Source organism: Talpa occidentalis, unplaced genomic scaffold (genome assembly GCF_014898055.3).
Source record: "Talpa occidentalis isolate TD23 unplaced genomic scaffold, MPIMG_talOcc4v2.1, whole genome shotgun sequence".
Classification (NCBI taxonomy): Eukaryota; Metazoa; Chordata; class Mammalia; order Eulipotyphla; family Talpidae; genus Talpa; species Talpa occidentalis.
The window spans coordinates 35,853,034-35,876,439 of record NW_026555331.1 but is presented as its reverse complement, the minus strand read 5'-3'; the positions used below and the strand labels follow the sequence as shown (position 1 = coordinate 35,876,439).

General features: G+C 36.6%; 1 protein-coding gene and 1 non-coding gene across 2 annotated transcripts in view; one reads left to right on the top strand and one right to left on the bottom strand.

Moving 5' to 3' along the window:
* Window positions 1–2,981: 2,981 nt before the first annotated feature.
* On the bottom strand, window positions 2,982–3,087 carry LOC119251772 (U6 spliceosomal RNA). The gene has a single exon (XR_005126600.1). It is a non-coding gene; the product is annotated as a U6 spliceosomal RNA (small nuclear RNA).
* Window positions 3,088–3,991: 904 nt separating this feature from the next.
* TMEM67 (transmembrane protein 67) overlaps window positions 3,992–23,406 on the top strand; it is a 37,713-nt gene continuing 18,298 nt past the window's right edge. The window contains exons 1-16 of the mRNA XM_037504173.2: window positions 3,992–4,224; window positions 6,341–6,429; window positions 8,032–8,125; window positions 9,208–9,301; window positions 11,367–11,436; window positions 11,529–11,603; window positions 12,900–12,962; window positions 14,392–14,546; window positions 14,654–14,762; window positions 15,420–15,506; window positions 15,834–15,899; window positions 17,953–18,109; window positions 18,683–18,806; window positions 20,383–20,488; window positions 21,559–21,615; window positions 22,634–22,732. Coding sequence (XP_037360070.1) covers window positions 4,032–4,224; window positions 6,341–6,429; window positions 8,032–8,125; window positions 9,208–9,301; window positions 11,367–11,436; window positions 11,529–11,603; window positions 12,900–12,962; window positions 14,392–14,546; window positions 14,654–14,762; window positions 15,420–15,506; window positions 15,834–15,899; window positions 17,953–18,109; window positions 18,683–18,806; window positions 20,383–20,488; window positions 21,559–21,615; window positions 22,634–22,732 — 1,638 coding nt within the window. The 5' untranslated portion in view covers window positions 3,992–4,031. The remainder of the gene's footprint in view (window positions 4,225–6,340; window positions 6,430–8,031; window positions 8,126–9,207; window positions 9,302–11,366; window positions 11,437–11,528; window positions 11,604–12,899; window positions 12,963–14,391; window positions 14,547–14,653; window positions 14,763–15,419; window positions 15,507–15,833; window positions 15,900–17,952; window positions 18,110–18,682; window positions 18,807–20,382; window positions 20,489–21,558; window positions 21,616–22,633; window positions 22,733–23,406) is intronic.

Genomic DNA, 23,406 nt, shown 5'->3' with positions numbered 1-23,406 from the left:
CAATAATGTGGAACTGATTGCTACTCTAATTGAAATTTTAAAATAAATATAAAAGATGGGGATCTGAAATGCACATTCAGAAAATATGCATTGTAGAAAGCAAACCTTCATCTTCCATAAAAGGCAATCAATTGATAGTGTCTAAAACTAAAAATTTAATTTTTAAAACACGTTGCTGCATTAATTCATATGGGAGAAGATAACATTTAGGATGCAGTGAAGGTAGAGGTTAAAAAAAGGATTCAGGGCCTCCCCGGTGGCGCAGCGGTTGAGCGCTGGGTTGCGAAGCTGCCCGCAGCCTCTGCAGCGCCGGTTCGATCCCCGGCTGCTCCCCGGCCACCAGAGGAGGGTCCCGCATGGCTGGCAGACCTCTCCTGCCGCCCGCTGCTCCCCTCAGCAGTGTACTTCGGTCCTTCTGCCTGCTCTGCTCCCCGTCTGGCTCTGGTGAATTCTCTCACCCTCCGCGCTTCTGACTGTACCCAGTGCTTGTATAAATAAATAAAAATAAATCTTTAAAAAAAAAAAAAAAAAAAAAAAAAAAGATTCAATTTGGGTGAGACATTTCAGAGATGATATTTGAGAAGAAGAAAATCAAGAAATCTTGCTATGGACTGAAATGAAAAGATAAAGGAAAATAAATATCAAAGTGCTTTTTTGGCCTAGATTACAAATTGGATGATGGTGCCATTAAATGACATAGAGGCCACTAGTGGCAAGAGGACAAGGAGGAAGGGGGAAAAGGATGGAGACTGAGCTATTCTTAGATACCCTTAATGAAAAATGCTTCATTCTACCCAGATGGAGCTTTCAAGCCAGCAATTGAAAATACTGGTTCAGATCTGGATATAAAGATGTGAGTCATCTGCTAAAAGTGGTCATTAAAGTCACAGACATAACTGACATCACCAAGGAGGGGAACCAAAGAATGAGAAGAGGCAAAAGTCTAGGACTGAGGGCTCAGATACTCCATATTTAATAACCAAGTAGGGGAGACTAAGCCTACAAAAGGCAAAGAGTAGGAGTAACCAGAAAGCTTATTCTAGAAATAACCTGGAGGAAAACCAGGAGTGTTTCATCAAGGAAGCCAAGTTCAGTCTGGAACGTATTGAATTTGACACCACAATTGCTTAAATATAGTAGTCATTGGCACAAAGAGTCTAGAGATTGGGAAAGTGCAGGGCTCACCACACAAAGTGCACCAACTTTAAGACCTTGAACTCATTTATTTCCCTTCCTAACCACAACCTCCACTTCTGCACTTTGAATCTTCTCTTTACCCTCTTTGTAGACTTTCAATTCATCAATCCCCTCATGTTCTCATTTGCCTTTTGGTTTTCTCTAGAGCAGCAGTAGCACACATATATGTAGACCCTAAAGTGAAGCCCCGCCTTGTTCTATAGAGTAAGGCACACCTCCCTCATCCCCATACCGGCCCCGGAGTTTGTACTGCTGAGCACTCTGACACCATGTTATCTTAGCAACAGCAGAGCCATATAGTAGCTCTGAAATACAGTAATATTACATTATAATAACTTTCTTCACACCTCCAAAAATTAAAGCACAGTTATTTTCACATTTATTTATTCTTTTTATAAATGCATTTGCTATTGGGAAAAAAAAGAATCAAGGTTGAGAGTGTGGGGTCTGGACCTCCTTGGTGGTGCAGGCGGTTGAGCATAGCGCTGTAAAGCTGCCTGCAGCCTCTGCAGCACAGGTTCAATCCCAGCCACCTGGCAAGATTCCCACATGGCGTGGCAGACCTCTCCTGTCTCACCACTTTTCCCCTCAGCAATGTATTTCAGTCAGTTTGCCTGTTCTGTTCCCCACTCAGTCTCTGGTGAATCCTCTCACCCTCCCGCACATCTGGCCTGTACCCTGGTTCTCATATGCATGAATAAATAAATCTTAAAAAAAAAGAGTGTGGGGTCTGATGTCAAACTGCCCAGGTTAAAATGATGACCTAAGTGTGCCCTTAGGTCATGCTTTCTGAGCCTTGGCTTTATCATCTGCAAAGCATGGTGGTACCAATTTGGGATCAAATGAAATATTGCAGTGCCTGAAAATGGAAAGCAAGGAATTAATGAAATTATTTCAATTATTATCCATGGCCTTAGTTGCCTTCAACATATTAAATAACCCCTATAATTTTCATTTTTGCTTTAAATTTATTTATTTAATCTATTCAATAAGGTGCATTTAGAAAGCTTTTATCAACCCCACATATTTTCTATCTATCTTAGCTACCCAAATCAGAAACCTGGGACTGATCCTTGGTTTCACACCCTCTGTCCAAACCATAAAAAATTCCTAGGATTCTTCCTCCTAAATGACTCTTTCATTCACCTTCTCCTGCCTCTTCCTTCTTCAGTTGCCCTAATTTAGACCCTGGATTTCTGTGTTAGCCTCACCAGTCACCTCTAACTCTAGATGGCATCTATGTATCTCCAGGATATTTTCTAAACTTCAGATCTTATAATTTTAGTCCCTAGCATAAAGTCTTAAGCTTGTAACCGTGGTAGCAAATATGAGCATTCAAATGCCTACATTTGTATTTCTTTCAAGCTGTCCAACCTCACCTCTTGTCATTGACCACACATACCCTGCACCCCAGGGACACTGAGATATGACTTTCCTGATATGACTGCTTTTACAAGCCTCTGTGTCAGTTCCTGCTGGGCTCTCAGTCTGACCTGTCCTACATATCTCTTCTTTTGTGACTTCTTTGCTGATATCCTTCCTTCCCCCAGCCCTCCAGGCAGAGTTCATCCTATCTTCCAGTTACACATCCTTAATTAGAACAGTAATTCCAATACATTTTAAGGATTTGTCTCTATGTTGATTTTTCTAACAAACTATGTGGTCTCTGAAGGAAAGCACCATGGATAGCCCTTGTCCTGACATGTGTCTACACATAGACATGCTCCATAAGTGTTTGGAAAATGATTTAACTCCCTGCAAGGATGATTACCACAAGAAGACTAAAAAATCTAGAACCCTTCATAAATTTGTGTATTGTCCCTGTGCAGTGGCCATGCTAGCCTTCTCCAAATCATTCCCATTTTAGTATATGTGTTACCAAGTGAGTCCCAAATACATAATAGACTTTGTAACACTCAAGATGATTCCCATTTCTAGTTCCAACTTCTTCCTCAATCACTAGACCTGCCCATTCATTTCTGCTATTCCTCTCTACCTGAGTCAGCAACTTATGTTCACCATAACAGAAGTATATTCTTCCCCACATCTTTCCTAGCCCCATCCTCTTAATTGCTCCCCTTCCAACATGATCTAGCCTTGCAAGCAAGGTGGAGACTTGATGCCAGTTTTCATCTCTGATTTTCCTTCCAAGAACTGTCTTTTCCCTTACTAAGGAAAGTGATCTTGCTCAGTTTCTCTGCACCCCAGTCCAGGACTTCTTTATGGCTTTATTCATCTCTCCTCTTTTCCTCCAGTCTGAGAGAAAATGACCATCTTCCCCCGAAATGGTTCTCCTACTCTGATCCCTTCCTGCTCAAGAGAAGGTCAATTATTGCTCCTCTTATATTTGACTCTCTCCTCTACGACTCTTTCGCCCCTGAGACATAGTACTATTCCACTATTGTATATTTAAAATTAATGTTTTTCATACTTCATTGACGTGTATTTTATAGAAAATCTTGAACATGAAAATTATCTAGTCTGGATAAATTATGATGTAAATAACATCCAACAGTTTAAATGAAACAATACTTACTCATAATTTATGTGACACAATCAGATATTTCCTTTGTTGTGATTTTCTATTTCCCGATCCCCTAAATTGATTTCAACTCCCACGCATGGGTCGCATCCCCCGGTTTTAAAAAGTCGGCGCGCCCCTAGCTCTCTAGCCAGCATCCGGCGGCCTTGGTAACCTAGCAACCAGGCATCTCGGGCGGACACCCGAACTTCCTGGTCGGAGTGGTCCAATCGGCTCTGTAGAATTGCCGCAGAGGCTCCTGGGACGCCGGCGTCTGCACCATGGTGACGGACGGCGCCGAGCCTGGGGAGCAATGGCGGCTTGGTGCATCTTATCGCTGGCGGCAGAGATTGCATTCCTCTCGTTGGTCCTCCCTGGCGTCTCGCAGGCCCAGACCTTTTCCTTTCCTTTCCGGCAGCCCGAGATGTGCGGCCACAACGAATACTTCGATATTTCCGCGCTCTCCTGTGTCCCCTGTGGAGCCAACCAGAAGCGGGACGCTCGAGGTGAGGCGGTTTGGGCTGGGCCCTGGGATAAGTAACACTCCCGCCTTGGTGTTGCGTCCAGTCCTTGTGTTGTAGAGCAACCCGGATACAAAACGGGGTGCCTGACTGTGGGTCCTCACCCGCGCGCTTAAAAGGACTTATCAATGCTCTACTGCAGGCACACGCGAAAGGTTAATAAAGGTTTATTTACAAGGGAAGGGGAAATGAGGAAATGTACAGCTCAGGGAGAAAAGTGGGAGACAAAGTTTTAAATGAGTCCTACCTGATCCGCCGATCAGGAATCCCAAAATGGCACTCTGAGAGCTGGCCGCGAGCCAGGAGCCGTGAAGCCAGGAGACGATGGACAGTGAGCCACCCCAAGGCCCACGTGTTTGGTTTTTATACCCAACCTGGCTGCCCAACTCCACCCTCAGGTCCCAGCCACCCTCCCTTTGGTGGTGATGGGATTTGTCTTTCCCAATGTCCTGATGGCTTTAGTCTGGACTGGGAGTGGAGTCCACAAAGCCTGTATGGGATTAGCTCAGGACATCATTTCTCCCTAACACTTGGACTTGTTGAAACACCTTTTCGTCTGTGTGAAGCATGGTTTAGCACAGTTAACTGCCAACGCCTGAGAGGATTTCCTGGAGGATTGCAGCTTGCATACACATGAGGCTGGAAAACCCTCAGTCCGATACTCCTTGAACTCGGGCTCGTAATTAATTTTTCGGCGCCAGACCTGCACACCTCAACTGAGGAGTCTTTAGGGAGGCATCTGGAAAGCCAGTCTCAAAGTAGAAAAGAAATGGGAAGTAATCTGAGGTGCAGAGGAGCCAATGACCGGACGGGGAGGATGTTATTTAGCACTATTTGCTTTGCAAATCCTAGAAACATTGAGCAGGAAGGGACCAACAGGTCCATCTTCGTTAGGATTTGGGAAACTGCTCAGAATAAAACTTTACCCAAAGTGTAAGATGTTTTCAATCTCAATTTGGTGACTCATCTAGTACTATCAGCCATCTCTAAATTTGATATGTTCATTTAAGTCATCATATAGGTCAGGTCAGGCTCTTCAAGTGAAGAACAATGAATGAAAAAGCAGTTCACAGACTTAAAGTAAGTGTAAGCTGTTGGTTTGATAATTATGAACCCAGATATCACATGCACTGTACTGCTTCCATTTATACCTCTTTAGAGAATACTGTCCTTTTCCAGAGTGCTGAACAGTGATTACCTTATAATATTTACTATCTGTCCAAACATATTTAAAAAAGCAATGGCTTGGACCTCCCCGGTGACGCAGCGGTTGAGCGCTGGGTTGCGAAGCTGGGTTGCGAAGCTGCTCGCTGCGGCGCCTGTTGGATCCCCGGCTGCTCCCCGCCCTGGAGGAGGGTCCCACATGGTGCGCAGACCTCTCTTGCGGCCCGCTGCTCCCCTCAGCAGTGTACTTCGGTCCTTCTGCCTGCTCTGCTCCCCGCTCTGGCTCTGGCGATTTCTCTCACCCTCCCGCGCTTCTGACTGTATCCAGTGCATGTATAAACAAACAAATAAATAAATAAATAAAACATGCCTCTATTAAAAAAATTTTTTTTAAATTAAAAAAAAGCAATGGCTTATTTGAATTAAGGTAATATTCTTTATGAAGTTTTGTTTGGTAAAGTAAACTTGAATTCATTGAATATATGTTTATGGTTGGGTAAAATAGAAATGTAAACTTTCCCATAATGGTTAATCAGTAGTTTGACTATTAGTTTATTAGTCCAATAATTTACTAATTTAGTTATGCTTGCACTTAAATAGTAGCAAACACAGCACCTACTGTATGCCAGACACATTCCAAGACTTCTACATATACTTGTACTAACCCTATGAGATAGTGGTGTTATACCCATTTATGAAAGAGAAAGCTGATGGCCAGAAAAGTTCAGTAACTTTTTCAAGGACACACAGCTAAGTAGCAGAATTGAAATTAGAACCCAAAGAATATGTTTATGGATATGAAAGCAGATGCACTGTTGCCAGAGTCTGGCCCTTAACTATTATACTACCTCTCAAGATCTTAAGAATTACCAAAAGTTTCCCTATCTTGGAGTTTCATTTTTATTGCTCAACATTAAAATTGGCTCTTCTTTTTTAGGAACTTCTTGTGTGTGTCTACCAGGATTTCAGATGATATCTAATAATGGAGGACCTAATATTATTTGTAAAAAGTGCCCAGAACCCATGGTATGGAATATTTAAAGTTATTTCACTGTAAAATTAGTTAATTAAATATCTTTATTTTTTTTAACTACAATTTAATGCCACACTCTAATGTTTTCCCACAGACTTTAAAGTTACTACACTAACTTTGATTTTACTAGAGTAAACTCTGGGAGATGGGTCAAATTTTATACAAGCTTAGAGAAAGCCCAGATGTACTATTTTACTTGAAATTGTTTTACTCTGAAATCCAAAAAGCACAAACCTATGAAAATTTATATATCTTTATTTTTCCTCTTAGAATAACTCAGTTATAAAGAAAAATAAAGATGAATGATGCATCTATAGGTCAATTTTGGATGTGTATATTCTTTGGTATAGATTGAGTTCAGTGCCTTAGACCTATTATATAAATTTTATATAAAAATTCAGGTTCATAATGACATCTAAGGTATAATAAGTTCATGAAATGTCAGTTGCATTATAAAATAGGTTAAATAATATCTTTTGCTGTTTTACTAGTCATTTCATTATATCATAAACTTTGGTAAATTGTTACTCTATGTGATGATTCTTAATGGACAACAATACATTTTCCAATCATTTTGGATAAGTAAGAGTCTCTGTGTGCCAGTTTTTTTTTTTTTTTTTTTATGGTACTGCTTCTTCTCATTACCTTAGGGAAAGAAAATTTATCTGAAAATTTAATATAAAGTTACCAGTTATCCTAACTTATGGTTAGGACATATATGTTTGATGATACTCATTTTTATATTTTTGGAAATATTGACCCTAGCTGAATTACCTGTGATAAAAAACAGTTAATATGAAATGTATCAAAGCAGATTTATTAATCAGTGATGTAATTAAACTATCATAATTTTAAAATAATCTTATATAAATATATTGTCACTATAGGAGCATTTCTTGATAATCTTTTCAGCCAAAATTTAAAATAATTTGCTGCATTGTTTTCTTATTACCATTGTTTTCTATTAATTTTGGTTCTATCCATGTTTGTAATGTATTTGCTGTAATTTTGTCCCAGGTTTTTCCTAACCCATATAATGTGAAAAGTCCAGTTTTGAACGATTGTCATATTTTACAAAAACCTTTACTAGAAACTATTAGTAGCTAGAGAAATATCCTTATAATTTGATTTAAATAACTATTTACATGTAATTTTTATATACCATAAAAACTTATTTTGAATCATAACTTAAATTTTTAAAGCTAGTGTATTTGAATTTTTTTAATTTACAGTAATTATTTTAGAAAAGACAAGACTAAGCTATTAATTGGCTATGGATTAAATTCTGTTGAGTTTTGCTGTGTTTTGTCTTTGTAAATGGAAAAACTGGATGGAAATACTAATTATGAAAATAAGGACTTATTTGAACTGGAAAATCACAAAAAAAGAACTATTGCCAGAGTCAGTGCATAGTATTAATGTATAGTTTAATTTTTGGAATATAAACACAAGTCAGCATCCAAGAAATTTTTATGTAACTCATATATATGATTTATCACCTGCAAATAGTAGAGTGTCTTGACATTTTTCATTTACATGATTAATTTTGAAAGGGTAAATTAAGAAGGATAAAATCATTTTTTTTCTTAATTTAGAATGGTGTTACTGAAGATGGATGGAATTGCATTGCATGCCCTCATGGTTTAACTGGAGAAGGAAAATGCCGTTGCCCCACTGGCCATATTTTAGGTAAGTAGATTCTTTATGACATAGTAATGTTGAATTTTCATTTGTGTTGTGCAAGTAGAGAGAATGCTTCATTTTAATCTATATTAAAAGGAGAGCTGACTGGATTTTCATATTTGCATATATATTTTAAATGTGGTGGATGGGCAGAAAAGTGGATACTAAGTATGGGACCTGAGTCAATGAGTCAGTAAATAATGCTGCCATTTACTGACACAGGAGATGACTATAGGAAGAAGCAATTTTTCACCTTTGCTTTTGTTAAGGTTATTTTTTTAATCACCTTGCAAAAACTTAAAATGTTAAGGATAAAACATGGAAACGTTATGGATTGGGACTAATGGTCTTGGGCCATTTTCCCAATGCTGATCTTCTGTTATTCCTTCAGCCATCAAGTAATTATCATTTTGATGTGTGACTGTGTCCTTCTAGAATCTCCTTTTTTTTCTGTTTTTAATGTACAGATAAACTTTGTAGCCACAGAAAATATGGTGGTATTAATAAATAAATGTTTCATACCAAAGATGTTGTTCTACATCATCCTTTTTTCAGCTACAATATAATCTGTTACATTACCTCATTCTTTTTAACCCACACCAGAGTATTTCATAGCATGGTTATAACACTATTTTGCTATTTTAAATATTTAGGTTGTTTTCTAACATATGCTTCCGTGACTATCCTTATACACATAGACAAGTGCTCTTATAGGTTAGTTATCTAAAATGAAATTGTAGCATTGTGAATTTAAAGTTTGAAGAGATTTTACCAAAAAGCTCTCCTAAGTTACAGCAACTTATCTGTAGTACATGAACATTATGCACTCTAAATGGATCATACAAGTAAGACATAAAATTTTAGAGGAAAAATATCACTTTATTATCATAATGCTTTGAGAAATTAGTTTCTGTGTTTTTATAGGAATGGGGAATATTTTACCTTTCTACACTTTGTTGTGGAGGTGCTTGACATGCCTTTTATGAAAATAAGGTGTTTTATTCTTACAGTAATAATTATAAGTGGATTTTACTAAGTATATAGAAGCTTATATGGTGACTAGTCAATTTTGTTTTTTAATTATTTAGTGGAAAGAGATACTAATGGAACATTGTTCTTTCAAGCAACTTGTAAGCTGTGTGCTGAAAATTCTTTTACAATAGCAAATGCTTTACAAAACAGGTAAGCAGTGTGCCGAGTCCTGTCTTCATGAATGTCATCTTCTAATGATGTAGAATCTGTGCTATTTTATTTTATTTTATTTTATTTTATTTTTTTAAAGATTTATTTATTTTTATTTATACAAGCACTGGGTACAGTCAGAAGCGCGGGAGGGTGAGAGAATTCACCAGAACAGGGAGCAGAGCAGGCAGAAGGACCGAAGTACACTGCTGAGGGGAGCAGTGGGCGGCAGGAGAGGTCTACGCGCCATGTGGGACCTTCCTCTGGTGGCCCAGGAGCAGCCGGGGATCGAACCGGCGCCGCAGAGGCTGCGGGCAGCTTCGCAACCCAGCGCTTAACCGCTGCGCCACTGGGGAGGCCTCTGTACCTTTTTAAAGTACTTTCCTATCATGTCATTTGCTAGTCTGCAAAGAATAAAATTGAGCATTAACATGTGAAGTTGAGACCCAGAGAAAGAGAGAGAATAGGGTTCAAATCTTATCTTAGTCTTCATCTGTTGTATGATGGTGAATAGCTCCCATTATTAACCCAGTAAATAGTCTCCTGTCTTTAGAATGAGGATATACCATCCATCTACTTCACAATTTATTGCATAGAAATTAAGTTTTTAGTATAATCCAGAGTAAGTGCTCAATGAAATGTAGCTATTTTTGTTTATTATGTAATTCGTACAAATCTATAGTGTAATATATAGTATATAATAATAAGTTCTATTTGCAACATACTTACTCTGTGCCAGGTACCAGGCTTTATGTTATTACATAAAAAGCATGTTAATAAATACATGATAATTGTAATAACCCGGGTAACCTGATATATAGCCCTGTTCTCTATTACTTCCCATTCCCCCTGTATGTACACATATGTGGACACACGGCACATATCCATCCCTCTCTCTCTAACTCAAACACATTATCCCTATTTCAACTTCTTTAGTTCAAAATGATAACTTCCTTCCAAATGATGACTTCTAAAATTATTGAAGATAATTTTATCTTCAATTCCCAAATTTAAGATAGAAACTACATGAGCAGCTTCTCCTGAGGATACTTAGCACTCATTTTTTCTCTCAAGCTGACTACCGGGCTGATCCCCAAGTCTTCCTCTCCCCAAGCCTAGTTTGAGTTCTATACCATGTCCCAGCCTCTCCTCTTACCAGCTCTATCTAGCAATTAATGCATTCTCATGTAAACCCATATTTCCACTAGTCCAATGTTCCCCCACCCTATCATTCATTAATAAAACATGTATTTTCCTAACATAAACAAAGATGATTAATTCACTTTGAAAGTATTTGTCGGAGGGATAGATCTATTTATCTTTTAGTTTATGTTACCTTTTTACTTTGTGGCAGATTAAATAAGAGTATATGTGATATAACTACTTATAATAATCATTGGGTTTCATTTATGAGTTTGTTGAACTTTTAATTGAGTAATTTAACCATTTTTGCTACTCATTACTACTTGTTTTATACATTTTATGTAGTTTTAAAAGAATGCTCTCTTGGGGCCTCCCCGGTGGCACAGCGGTTGAGCACTGGGTTGCGAAGCTGCCCGCGGCCTCTGCGGCGCCGGTTCGATCCCCGGCTGCTCCCCGGCCACTGGAGGAGGGTCCCACATGGTGCGCAGACCTCTCCTGCCGCCCGCTGCTCCCCTCAGCAGTGTCCTTCGGTCCTTCTGCCTGCTCTGCTCCCCGCTCTGGCTCTGGTGAATTCTCTCACCCTCCCGCGCTTCTGACTGTACCCAGTGCATGTATAAACAAAACAAACAAACAAATAAATAAATAAATAAAAACATGCCTCTATAAAAAAATAAATAAATAAATAAATAAATAAAAATAAAAGAATGCTCTCTTATTACTGATTTATATGATATATTTGCACCTTGCCTTATAATACAAAAAATGGTTAAAAAAACTATTCAAATCAGCATTGATTTGTCTGTTTTTAATTACTTAACAGAATGAATCTCTTCTAACCCAGTATTTAGGAAGATAAGTTCTCAAATAAATTAAGCTTTGTATAATTCATTAACATTTTAAATTATTCTTGTTATGTTGACAGGTGTATCCGATGTGAACCAACATTCATTAATGCCAGCAGGTCCTGTGCATGTCTAAAACCTAACATTTTAGTAAGCCTAATCAAATTGTTAAAGCACACATTTTAAAATTGAATGGCTTATACCTTTCCATAAACTTTTTTTTTCCCTTTTTATTTATGAAGACAGGGGGATTATGTTTCAGCAGCACAGTGAATTTTCCTCCACGTATGATTTCAACTGCCCGTTATGGAGAGCTTGTAAGTATGATTTGATGTATTTGTTCCATTCTTAAAGATCTTTTGCATTTCTATTTTTGCTAATTAATTTGGGAGTAAAATGAGAACTATTAACGTGTAAATCACTTTAAAGTAGAAATTATCAATCTAAAAACAATAGATTCACAAGTAATTATGCATTATAATACAGTTATTTTCTTCACTATCTTACCTCATTTTTTTTTTAGTGAATATCAGATTGTTTAGACTAGAAAGGTCTTTACAGATCCTGCAAATGCTTGTAATATTCTGTCCTTGTTATTGGCTTTTACCGGGTTAATTTTAATGTATATCAGCCTGGTATTATTTTGTATGGTACTCTTTAGACTTCTTGGATCAGGATGTCTGGTTCATCTCCCAGATTAAGTTGATTCTCAGCATTATTTCTTTAAATAAATTTCCTGTACCTTATCTCCTTCTGGAGCCCCCACTATATGGATATTATTTCTCTTTAGGTTATCCCAAAGACTCATACAGTTTTCATTTTTTTCTCTTTATTATTCTATTTGCATGTTCTCTGCCTCCGTGCTTCCAAGGCCACTAATTTTCTCCATTACTTGTATTGTCTATTGTTGTGCCCCTCTACTGTATTTTTTAAATTCAGTTATAGTATTATTTAGATTTATTACTTCTAGTTTCATATTTTCTCAACCTTTGATCATCTTGTTTTTGATCAACCATTGGCCCCATGCACCAACTCTGTACATTCCCTTTCCTCACTTCCCTTTCCTCACTGTGGTGCCTGGTTTTTAAAATCCCCACAGTAGGCATAGATATGCTCTTGTGTTAACAGCGGAGGGTCTCCCTATCATGGTCGTACTGTGCTGGTTTCACTCTAAACACAGTCAAATCAGTTTTCCTACCCGTTTCTGCTGTGCTTTTGCTCCTGTTATATGCACTAGTCATCTGTTTATCGCTTAGGAGTTGTGTTTGTTTTATTGTGATTTGGTTGTGAATATGTAGAAGAAATGAGCCCAGTGTATTTAGTCTGCCTCTATCCTGCTGAATTCCCAGTTTGTTTTTTGTATCCTTGAAATGGGCATGATAGTGTTTTGAATTCTATCCATAATTTGTCCCCCTATGTCTTTTGCCTGAGTGACATGATTTTGTAATGCAGTGCTATTTGTAGTAACTGACATTGTTAAGAATTAATTCTGACATTTCTTTTAGAATCTATTTTTCTGATATCGAGGAAGTATTCCTTTCAACAATATATGTATTAATGTCTTTCTAATAGTGTAGGGGACATAAAACTAAAATTCATCTTCTTGTTTACAGGGTATGTCTTTCACTTCAGAATGGTTCACAAAGTATTTGCAGTCATCAGCAACTGCTTGTTGGGTAAGTTTGAAATTTTGGAAAATAATTTTATTTCATTTTGAAGAATTGTGGTACCATTTTTCTCCAGATGATAAAAGTTTTCTCTCTAAGTAGATGCATCTCCTTGGTCACATTCTATAAGAAAATAAATACTTTCTAGTGGACTAAAAGAGAAATACATTCAGAAATTTTTATTTCAGTTCTCAGATATGTCTAAGTTGATTCAACTCAAAGTGAGTGGGAAGAGAAACTGATTTGTATTAAATTTATTGATGGGCTACTGTGGGCCAGACCCTGTTAACATCAAATTATGTTATATATTTCAGAAAAAGAAAGTAGCTCCCTCATGGCATTCTAGTCTAAGTAAATGTCAAGTGGTGCTAAGTGCTATGACAACAAATCTAGGTGAAGAGTACTGGGAGAAGAGGGGGTGCTAGTTTATATAGGATGGTCAGGACAGGCATCTCTGGGAGGATGGTATTAGAGCAAAGACCTGAAGTAAGAGTGAGCCATGTAAATATCTAGGGAAGAGTGTTGTAAGCAGAGACCATGATAAATGCAGATTTCTGGCATGTTCATGATTAGGAAACAGGAAAGGGGGTGGGATAGTTGGAGCAGATTCAGCAGGGAAAGTGGAGAGATGAATTCAGGATAAAAGAAGTAGCTATGCCAGGACGTGGAGTTTAATGTAAGGGAAATAGAAGTATTTTGTGCACAGGAAGATATAATCAAACTTAACATTTTGAAAGGCTTGCTGGTGTGAAGAATAGTTGTTATTGTGACAGGACAGAAGCAAGAAGACCAGTTAGGAGAGGAGAGTATTCCAGTAATCTCAGTGAGAGATAGTGGACCTATGCATAGGGGTCACACCATGGAAATGAGAGAAGTGTTTATTTTCTGGATGGTCTTGAAAGATTGAGCCAACAAGATTTACTGATGAGATGGATATTCGAAGGGAGAAAACAAAGATCACTGCAATGCTTGACTGGAATAAATGTAAAAGTGGAGTTGCCTTTTCTTGATGGGGAAAACTGAGAAATAAGTTTGTGGAGCACTCTCAACGAATGATCTTATTTTGCTGTTCATAAAACAATTACTTAAATCATATAAAATGGGTTAGATTTATATGCAAAAGCTCTTACATAAACATCATTATTCTTTCAAATACAGCTGTTCTACTTAATAGTTATTTTAAATGCCATGCCTTAAGTTTCTTTCAATAGTTTGTCTTTATATTTTTGCTTAAAATTTACAATTAAAATGTACACATTATCTGTCATGGTGAAAGTTCTTTTCTACCTAGAGAAAAAGTATTTTTAAAAAGTAATAGAATACACAGAAAAAGAATTTGTCTAATAGGTAAAATTAAAAACAAGCATAATTATTATATAAACTTTGGTTTAAGATATTAAAGTCCATATTACATTTCTTTGCCATTGTTCTCTCATAGGTACATGCCAATCTAACATCTTGCCAAGCTCTTGGAAATATGTGTGTGATGAATATGAATTCTTATGACCCTAATACTTTTGATGCATGTCAGCTATTTCACTATATCTTTGAAAATACTGCTGCATTACATACTATCTATTCTATTTCATTTTGGTAAGGATATTTTGATTGATGAATTATAATTCGACCAAATATTTTACAAATGTTAATAATAAAAAATATTGTCTCCCCATTATTAAAACAATTGTAATTGTTTATAGGAGACAGACTCTTCCATGGCTGTCCTATGGAGACCAACTAGGACTAGCACCTCAAGTACTCAGTACTACACCTCTTCCAACAAATTTCAGTTTTAAAGGGGAAAACCAGGTACAAGTCACTATATTATTAAAGGATAACTACATTTTGAATTATCCATAAAAAAGGTTATAAGAATGTTGCTAGTTGTGATTCTTGTTTCCTTTGGTTTTTAAACATGATATTGCTAAACCAGTATCAGATGCTATAGGAACTAGCAATATAGAATTTAGCTATCTGGAGTATATGGATACCTCTGGATTATGCAGTTATGGCACCAAGTTAGTACTTGTGGGGTTGGGAAGGGTGGTTTTCATCACCAAATGCAAAACTACCACTGTCTTTTTGTATCTCTGCATTTTTAAGAAGTGCTTTATAAGATTGGTTGGGGCTCTAAGCCATTTCTCCAGCAAATTCTTGCTGCCAAGATTTTGACCTTCTAGAATGAATAGTTTATACCCTCTCCTAGCCCCTCACCTCTACGTTTAATAAGTTTGAAAGAAATTACCTGTCAGTAGTGCTACCTCAATTCTGAACTAAAAGTTCTTTATGTACAAAAACACCAGTCCATTTTTTAAGGTGTGTTTAATAATGGAGATGCTTAGATTCATTTTGCTTCTAGGTAAAATAGTTGAATTTAATATTTGACCTCTGGAAAAAGTGATGATCATTCAATAGTTTATTGCTTTCGAAGTATATGACATTTTATTCTTGCTTTGCTTTAATCAGAACACAAAACTGAAGTTTGTCGCTGCTTCCTATGATGTGAGAGGACATTTTCTCAAGTGGCAAAATTTAGAAGGAGGTGTTTTACAGGTGAACATGATTCTAGTTAAAGAATTGCTAAGTGTCCTATTTTTACCTGAGGCAGTGATGAGGAAGACCAAATTATAGTTTAAATAGAACATCAATTCTGTTCTAAAGTTGATTTTTTTCTTGTGTTTTGAATTGAAATTTCTTAAACCTACTTGAAGTTATGACTTTGTAGCAAAGGTGCCCCTTCACCTTTTATACCCTTGATATATTAAATAAGTATTATGTAAAGCATATGTCCCTGTTGGAAATTGAGAAATCTTGAGTATAAGCAAAGAAAACCTTTATAAAAGAATTTTTTTTTATAAAATTTTTGTTCTTTTGCTGTAGCTTTGTCCAGACACAGAGACAAGATTAAATGCTGCTTATTCTTTTGGAACAACCTATCAACAAAATGTAAGTTTGAGCAGCTTTAAGAAAGTCTATATTTTAGCTTCAATTTTCATATCAGCAATAATTAGAATAATCATTCTATTTTCAAAATTGGAAATTTTTTATAGTAATGAATGATTAATTTTACTGACTGATAATAGTTTTTTATCTAGGCATAGAAAACCATTATTTAATCAGCAAGAAGAGAGGATTTTGTCATCTTTAGAGTCTAAAACATCATATAATGTTAGATTTCCATAATCATTTATTTGCTTCTAAACATAGTCTAAAATATAATATCTGCTTCTACACATTTTGGGATAAAATAAAAATATTTATTTTTAGTGACTAATAAAAATGTTACTCACACCTTCCTCTTCCCAGTAACTAAAAGTGCTTCCTTTTCTCTCCTCTGGGCATTCCTCTCTGCCTCCGTTCTTCCCTCCTTTCTCTCCCTGAACCTCCTCCTGTTAATAACCCATTTTGAAATCATAGTATGGTAGAAAGGAATATTATGAGCCATTAAATGTTTGGAAGACATTTACAACCTTGCAAAAATGCTTCTTGATAAAATACATATACGCACCAGAGAATAAAACTGTGATTTCTGTTTTGTTAAAATCACAATGAAGGGGCCTCCCTGGTGGCGCAAGGGGTTAAGTGTCAGCACTAGCAAGCAATCTGCAGCATGAGTTCAGTCCCCAGCCATGGCGTTGACCCACATGGCACAGTGGATCTTTCCTGTCTCACCCCCTGCTCCCCTCAGCAGTATATTTCAGTGGATCCACCTATTCTGCTCCCCACTATCATGAACATAGGTTTACTTATAATCAGAAACAACTTATTTTTTTTTAAATGATATTGTTTACCTGTCTTGCCCAGGAAAATCAGCACTTGTTAAATGCCTGCTGCTATGTGCTCAGCATTCTATCACTATTACCACATCTGATCCATGACAAAACTATGTGAGTTAAATATATATATATGTATATATATATACACACACACACACACACACACACACACACATATAATCTGTGCTTCACAGATGAGGATATTTGCTCACTGAGATTATTTACTCAAGCCAGTGTTCTCCTAGGTTTAAAAAACATAGTTTTGGGCCTCCCTTAGTGGCGCAGTGGTTGAGCGCTGGACTTTGAAGCTGCCCATAGCCTCTGCAGCGCCGGTTCGATCCCCGGCCGCCAGCAAGGGTCCCACAGGGTGTGCAGACCTCTCCTGCCACGCCCGCTGCTCCCCTCAGCATTGTGTTTCATCAGTCTGCCTGTTCTGTTCCCCGCTCTGGCTCTGGTTGATTCTCTCATCCTCCCGCACTTCTGACTGTACCCAGTGCTTGTATAAATAAATAAATAAATCTTTACAAACAAAACAAAACTAAAAAACATAGTTTTTCCATTGAGCCTGGTTATCTCTCAAGTAGTTCACACATTAGTAGAGAAAACAGCTATGTAGACATAAACTGCAAAGAATATGATGTTGTTCTTTAGGTATATATTGGTACAAAGGACAGACCATCAGCAATTCTTGGAGGGTGATATACAGAAAAGTTTCACAGAAATAGTGCAACTTGGACTTCTATAATGAGCACAAGTTTGCCACGAGAACACAGAGGGGAAGAGAATGTCAGGCAGTGACAGCGTTTGCCATATCAGAGAGACAGACTAGTATATCGTATTTAGGCACTGCAAGTGGATTAGTATGAATGGACCATAGACTGGTAGAGGGGAGTGAGAGATAAATCTGGCTCCAGGGATAACCACATCATAAATAGTTTTGACTTCAGGAAAAAGAATTAGGACCTCATCCCTTAGAATAGGGAGATTTTAAACTATTCCATTGTACCCTTAATTTGGGAATGAAGGCTTACTCTCTCCAACTGGGTTGTAGAAGCACCAGCCAATATTAGAGTAGCAGTATTTTAGAAGCCATGTGAAAATGCATATAAATAAGTTAGCTTATATTGTATTTTGTCTACAAAATTTTAAAAACATTCCTTTAAAGATAAGTACACTTTCATATTTTCAACTGGGTTGCTTTTCTTTTTAATTTTATTTTCCAGTGTGAGATTTCTGTTTCTAAGATCTTAGCCGACTTTCCCACTCCTATATTTTATGATGTGTACTTTGAATACACTAATGAAAATCAACAGCAATATATTTGGGCTGTGCCTGTGTTAAACCTAAAGCTTCAACGCAGTAACATATTTGTGAACCAAGGTAAGCCATCCGTACATACTATCTTTCTCTGAGCTCAAGCCAATAAATAAGTCAGCCATGATTATTTAATAACTACAAATTACAAGAAAGGTCATGAGTTCTCTCTTATGTGACTTTTTTGTATTATGCCAAAAAAGCAAAACAATAAGATTGCTGATATAGAATTTAACATTTTTCCTGAATGTGTGGAGCTTATTGTTAAGAAATTATATTATTGCTAAAAGTATTCTGAGAAATGCTAATACAACTACAAATTAAGGCTTCTTCAAACCTTGAGCTGCTTTTTATAAAAATTAGCTGCTTTTATTGTTTCCCATATTTTAAAACCCTACTTTTGCAAGGAAATTTGCAGGGAAAATTCTTTCAAACTGATGAAAAATCCAAAGAATCAGAAAACATTTAAGTGAAGTGAAAACCTAGGATTTTCTTATATGTGTAGCTATTTTTGCAATCATATTAAAACATGTATTAGTTTTATGTTTCAAATTTGTTCAGTAAACTTCTTGAGAGCCGTCTTGAATAATTTGAAGATTTTTTTTAATGTCATTCTTTTTTTTTCTTTTAACGTAAAAGATAGTAGCTCTGACAAGTGGCTTTTGACGCGGCGCATTTTCTTAGTGGATACACTAAGTGGACGAGAAAATGACTTGGGAAGTCTGCCAAGAGTAATTCGAGTTGCGACCCAAATATCATTGAGGTAAACAAACTTCTAATGCACTAAATTTGACTATGAGACCATGTCATAAAGAAAGTTTTTGTCAATAGTTATCAGATGACAACAGGAAGGACATTTGAATTGGAACAGCAATAAATTTTTCTAGATTATATACCAAATTTCTAGATTTGGTATATACCAAAAGAGATGAGGAGCCAAGTGAAAAATTTTATCAGAAGAGCTTGACTAGTTTTGTCAAAATTCACTTTCTAGGTCTAACTTTTGTCCGGCTGAATTAGAATGGGTTGAGAAGTAGAGGGAAGGTGAGTTATCAGTGGACCGAATGGGTGTTTTAGAAAGAACCCTCCCTCCCTACGATTGTAATAGGCAGGCCTCTTCTGTCTTCATTATCTTTAATAGCTACTGTTCCTGCTTAATACTGGTTAATTATCAACATCTCCTTCCTAGGGTTCTTTAATGATGACCCTTCATGGGGTACAGTGCAGCTCTTATTTCTCTCTTTTCCAGTATGAGACTTCTATCTCTAAAACCTTAATCTATTCTTCTACTCCATTACTTTATGATGTGTACCTTGAGTACACTGACCAATACCATCATCTTGCATTGGTCCAATATTTCATTGTTTGGTTTTTTGTTCACTGTTATTTCAGTTTGATTTACACAACAATCTTATAAAGTAGGGAGTACAGAAGTTTGTCTTATAGCTTGTTGAAATCCTGAAGTTCTGTGTTTTTATCATTTTCTCAATCTGCTAATGCAGTATCCCTGGTGAAACTGAGATATAGCCTAGTCAGACCTGACTTGATCTTGATGAAGCCATGTTTGGCACTTTCCTTTTTGAGTTTACAACCCATGTGTTACTAATGCATTGAATTCAGCAAAATGTACTGTATGGCATACCACTGTATGCCATAAACAGAACTAGATTCTCACACATATTTTTTGTTAGGAATTCATCTTTCTCTTGAAGCCTTTTTCTAGGCTTCATATAATACTTGCCTTTTGAATATTCCTCCAAGATGGTTTATGGTACTTTAGTGATTTCATATGTAAACACCATAGATCCTAGATCAAGAAGAGTTTCTAGTTTCTTTCAGAGTATATATGTGAAATTTAAAATTTTTTTTCAAAGATTTATTTATTTATGCATACAAGAACTGGGGTACAGGCCAGAGGTGAGAGAGGTGAGAGGATTCACTGGAGGCAGAGTGGGGAACAGAACAGGCAGATAAACTGAAGTACACTGCTGAGGGGAGCAGCGGGCAAGTCAGGAGAGGCCTGTTGCACCTTGTGGGTAGCTCCCTGGCAGGCCGGGGATTGAACTCATGCTACAGAGGCTGTGGACAGCTTCACAGCGCTGTGCTTAACCCCTTGCACCATCAGGGAGGCCCCTGAAATTTAAAATTTTGATCATTTAAGATAGTTTGTATTGGGACCATTAGCTTATATTTAAACTTCTCTAACAGATGTCCTCATTAACTAGTTGGTTCTGAAATTACCAAGACTATACATTTAAATTCAAAATAAATTAATAAGTTAAGTGTATTTTTAAGGACCTAGATAGCTTCATAACTAGAAATTATTTTCTCCTAAATAGCATCCACCTTGTACCAAACACAAAAAGTGGAAACATCTACCCTCCTTTAATAACCATCGCCTACAGTGATATTGATATTAAGGATCCTGACAGGCAGTCTGTGAAGGTGAGTTTTTTACTAATCGGGGTCCCTATATGATGCAAGTTATATTATGGTCAAAACACAGTCCTTTTTCAAATTTAAAGTAAACTCTCCTCTTTATATAGTGAAATCTGTACTATTTTTTTTTTTTAAGATTTATTTATTTATGCATACAAGAGCTGGGTACAGACCAGAGAGGACTTACCAGCGACAGAGTGGGGAACAGAACAGGCAGACTGACTGAAACACACTGCTGAAGGGAGCAGCGGGTGAGCCAGGAGAGGTCTGCTGCACCCTGTGGGTTTCTCCCTGGCCGGCCAGGGATCGAACTCATGCTACAGAGGCTGTGGATTGCTTCATAGTGTGGTGCTTAACCACTTGTGCCACCAGGGAGGCCCAAATCTGTACCATTTTTTAACTAGTAGTGGTAAGAGGTTAGTTCTTATGGATCCTAAGTGTAAAAAAGCAAGAATTAAGTTTTTCAGTGACAATGTCCCATAGCATTTGGGCATCCCTATTCAGGACTTTGGGATGTACAGAGATACAGCTTCTAATTTCTTCCCTCTTTGGCCACCTTGCTTCTGTTAGGATTTTGTCTTCCTGCCTATTTGAACTAGGAGCTATTTTGTGTAGGCATGTATATTTTCATCTCATCAGTCTGCCTGCTTGATAGAGACACACACTTCAGTAGGCAAAAAGAGATTCAGATTATCAGCTTTACTTACTAGTAACGCTGAAGTGAACTAGAGAATTGTTTGAACCTGCTGCCAGATAGGCTTTGTACTGCTTCTCTACCACAGTTAAACTTGTGTAAATGTCAACTATAGTAATATTGATAGTATAAAAATATGTCCTTTATGATCAAATCCAGCTACAAATGTACTTTTTCCAAAATTTGTTATTGAAGTAATAGTGCATTATAACATTATATAAATTTCACATGTTTAGTATTATAAATCAGCTTCTATATATACAATTTTAAGATCATTATTAAAAGTTCAATTCTTAATCTTTACTATAAATTTTTTTTATAGAAAAGTGGGTTTGTGTTATTTAATTTCAGTATGGCTAATTTGCTTTCTTTTAACTATCAGGTTTCTTTCTCAGTCAAATATGAAATGAACCAAGGAGAAGCATTTGTCCAGACAGATGTGAGTTTAACCTGTTAAATTTTTACAGTATATTTTTAAATTAAAATGGTTTTTTTAGATGTACAGGAAAGTTGTCAAAATGAAGAGCTTTGCCATACACCTGCCAACCAGCCTTCCCTAATGTTAGCATTTTATATAACCAAAGGACAGTGATTATAGTCAGGAAATTAATATTGATACAGTCCTATTAACTAATCTAGGTACTTTTGAACTTCACAAATGTTTTAACCATCCTTTTTCTGTTTCACAAGTGTTTTAACCATCCAGGCTTGCATATTGTTTTCAGTCATCCTGTCTCCCAAGTCTCCTTTGATTGTGACAGTTCCTTGGTCTTTTTTAGTCTTTAATAACCTAATACTTTTGAAGGGTACTGGTCAATTATTTTGGCCCTCAGTTGGGATTATGTAATATATTCCTGAGACTAGATATAATTTTAGTGCAGAGACCACAGAGGTGGCACTGTGCCTTTCTCAGTGCAGCATATCAGAAGGTCCTTGATGGCAGTATGTCTCATTTCTGGTCATATGGCTAAGATGGTGTCATTATATTTTCCATATTTATAATAATAAATATAGAGAGAAATTTTAAGATTATGCAGCTATCCTTCTTCTCATTTCTCTTTTGCCCTCTAACTTTTAACATGCATTAATGATTCTTGCCTGTAAAAATGATTACTTTGATATTTATTTATTGGTGATTTTCCATTTCCATCATTTCTTCTGTATTTGTCATTAAAATTCTAAAGAGGAGCTGTCCCTTTGCCCACATTGATTGATTTATTCAATTATTTTTTAAAAACAGTATGAACTTGTGGATATTTATTTTACTCAGTGGGATATAATCCACTAATATTTATTTTCTTATTCAAGCCATCCCTTATTTGGCTTCTATGTGCTTTAAACAGACCTTCTGCCATTTTTTTAATATTGTCTTATTATTTAGAGTATTTTTTTTAACATGAATGAGTGAGGGAAGGTACATAAATTCAAAATGTTCTCTTTTTTTTTTTTCTCTTTAGATTGCTTTGGGTGTGCTGGGGGGACTAGCCGTTTTATCATCTCTTTTGAGGACAGCAGGGTGGAAGAGGCGCATTGGGAGTCCTTTAATTGATTTACAGGTATGCTCTCAGGAGTTTTTAAAGTATAGTGTTATTTTTTACTGTTTCATATCCTAGAAAGACACAGAGGAGGAGTAAAAAGTTTCCTTGAGTTTTTCCGATGTATACAAGTGGGAAAGGAATATGCAGTGCTCATTTCCCTCCCACGCTGCTGTGTGTCAGTCTGCACCCCCACTAGCAGGACTCATTTCCACACACCTGTACCGACACCTGACTTTCCCAGTCTTTCCATTTTTTGCCAGAATTGTGGTACAAGTACTATGTATTTGTTGATTTTTTTATTGCTCCAAAAACTCTTCATATGTTTATAATCATTTGTGTTTCCTGTGAATTCTGTTTATATTCCTTGCTCAGATTTCACTTAGGTTCCTGGTTTCTCTTGTTTATTTCAAGGACTTATTTTGTTTTTTCTAAATATAAATATACTTTGGGTTTTCAACGTTAAAGTGTCTTTAAGTGTGACCTTTCTGTTATTTTACCTACATGTTCTTTTCTCAAACACGAAATTTTAATTTTCATATTTAACATTTTATTCTATTAACTTTATGGTTTTACTTCTCATTTTAAATTTACATGTAAAATTTTAGCTAATATTTATTGAATATTTACAATGTCCCAGGCCCTTTTTAAAGCTTTACTTGTATAATTTATTTAATCCTCACAATATTTCTATG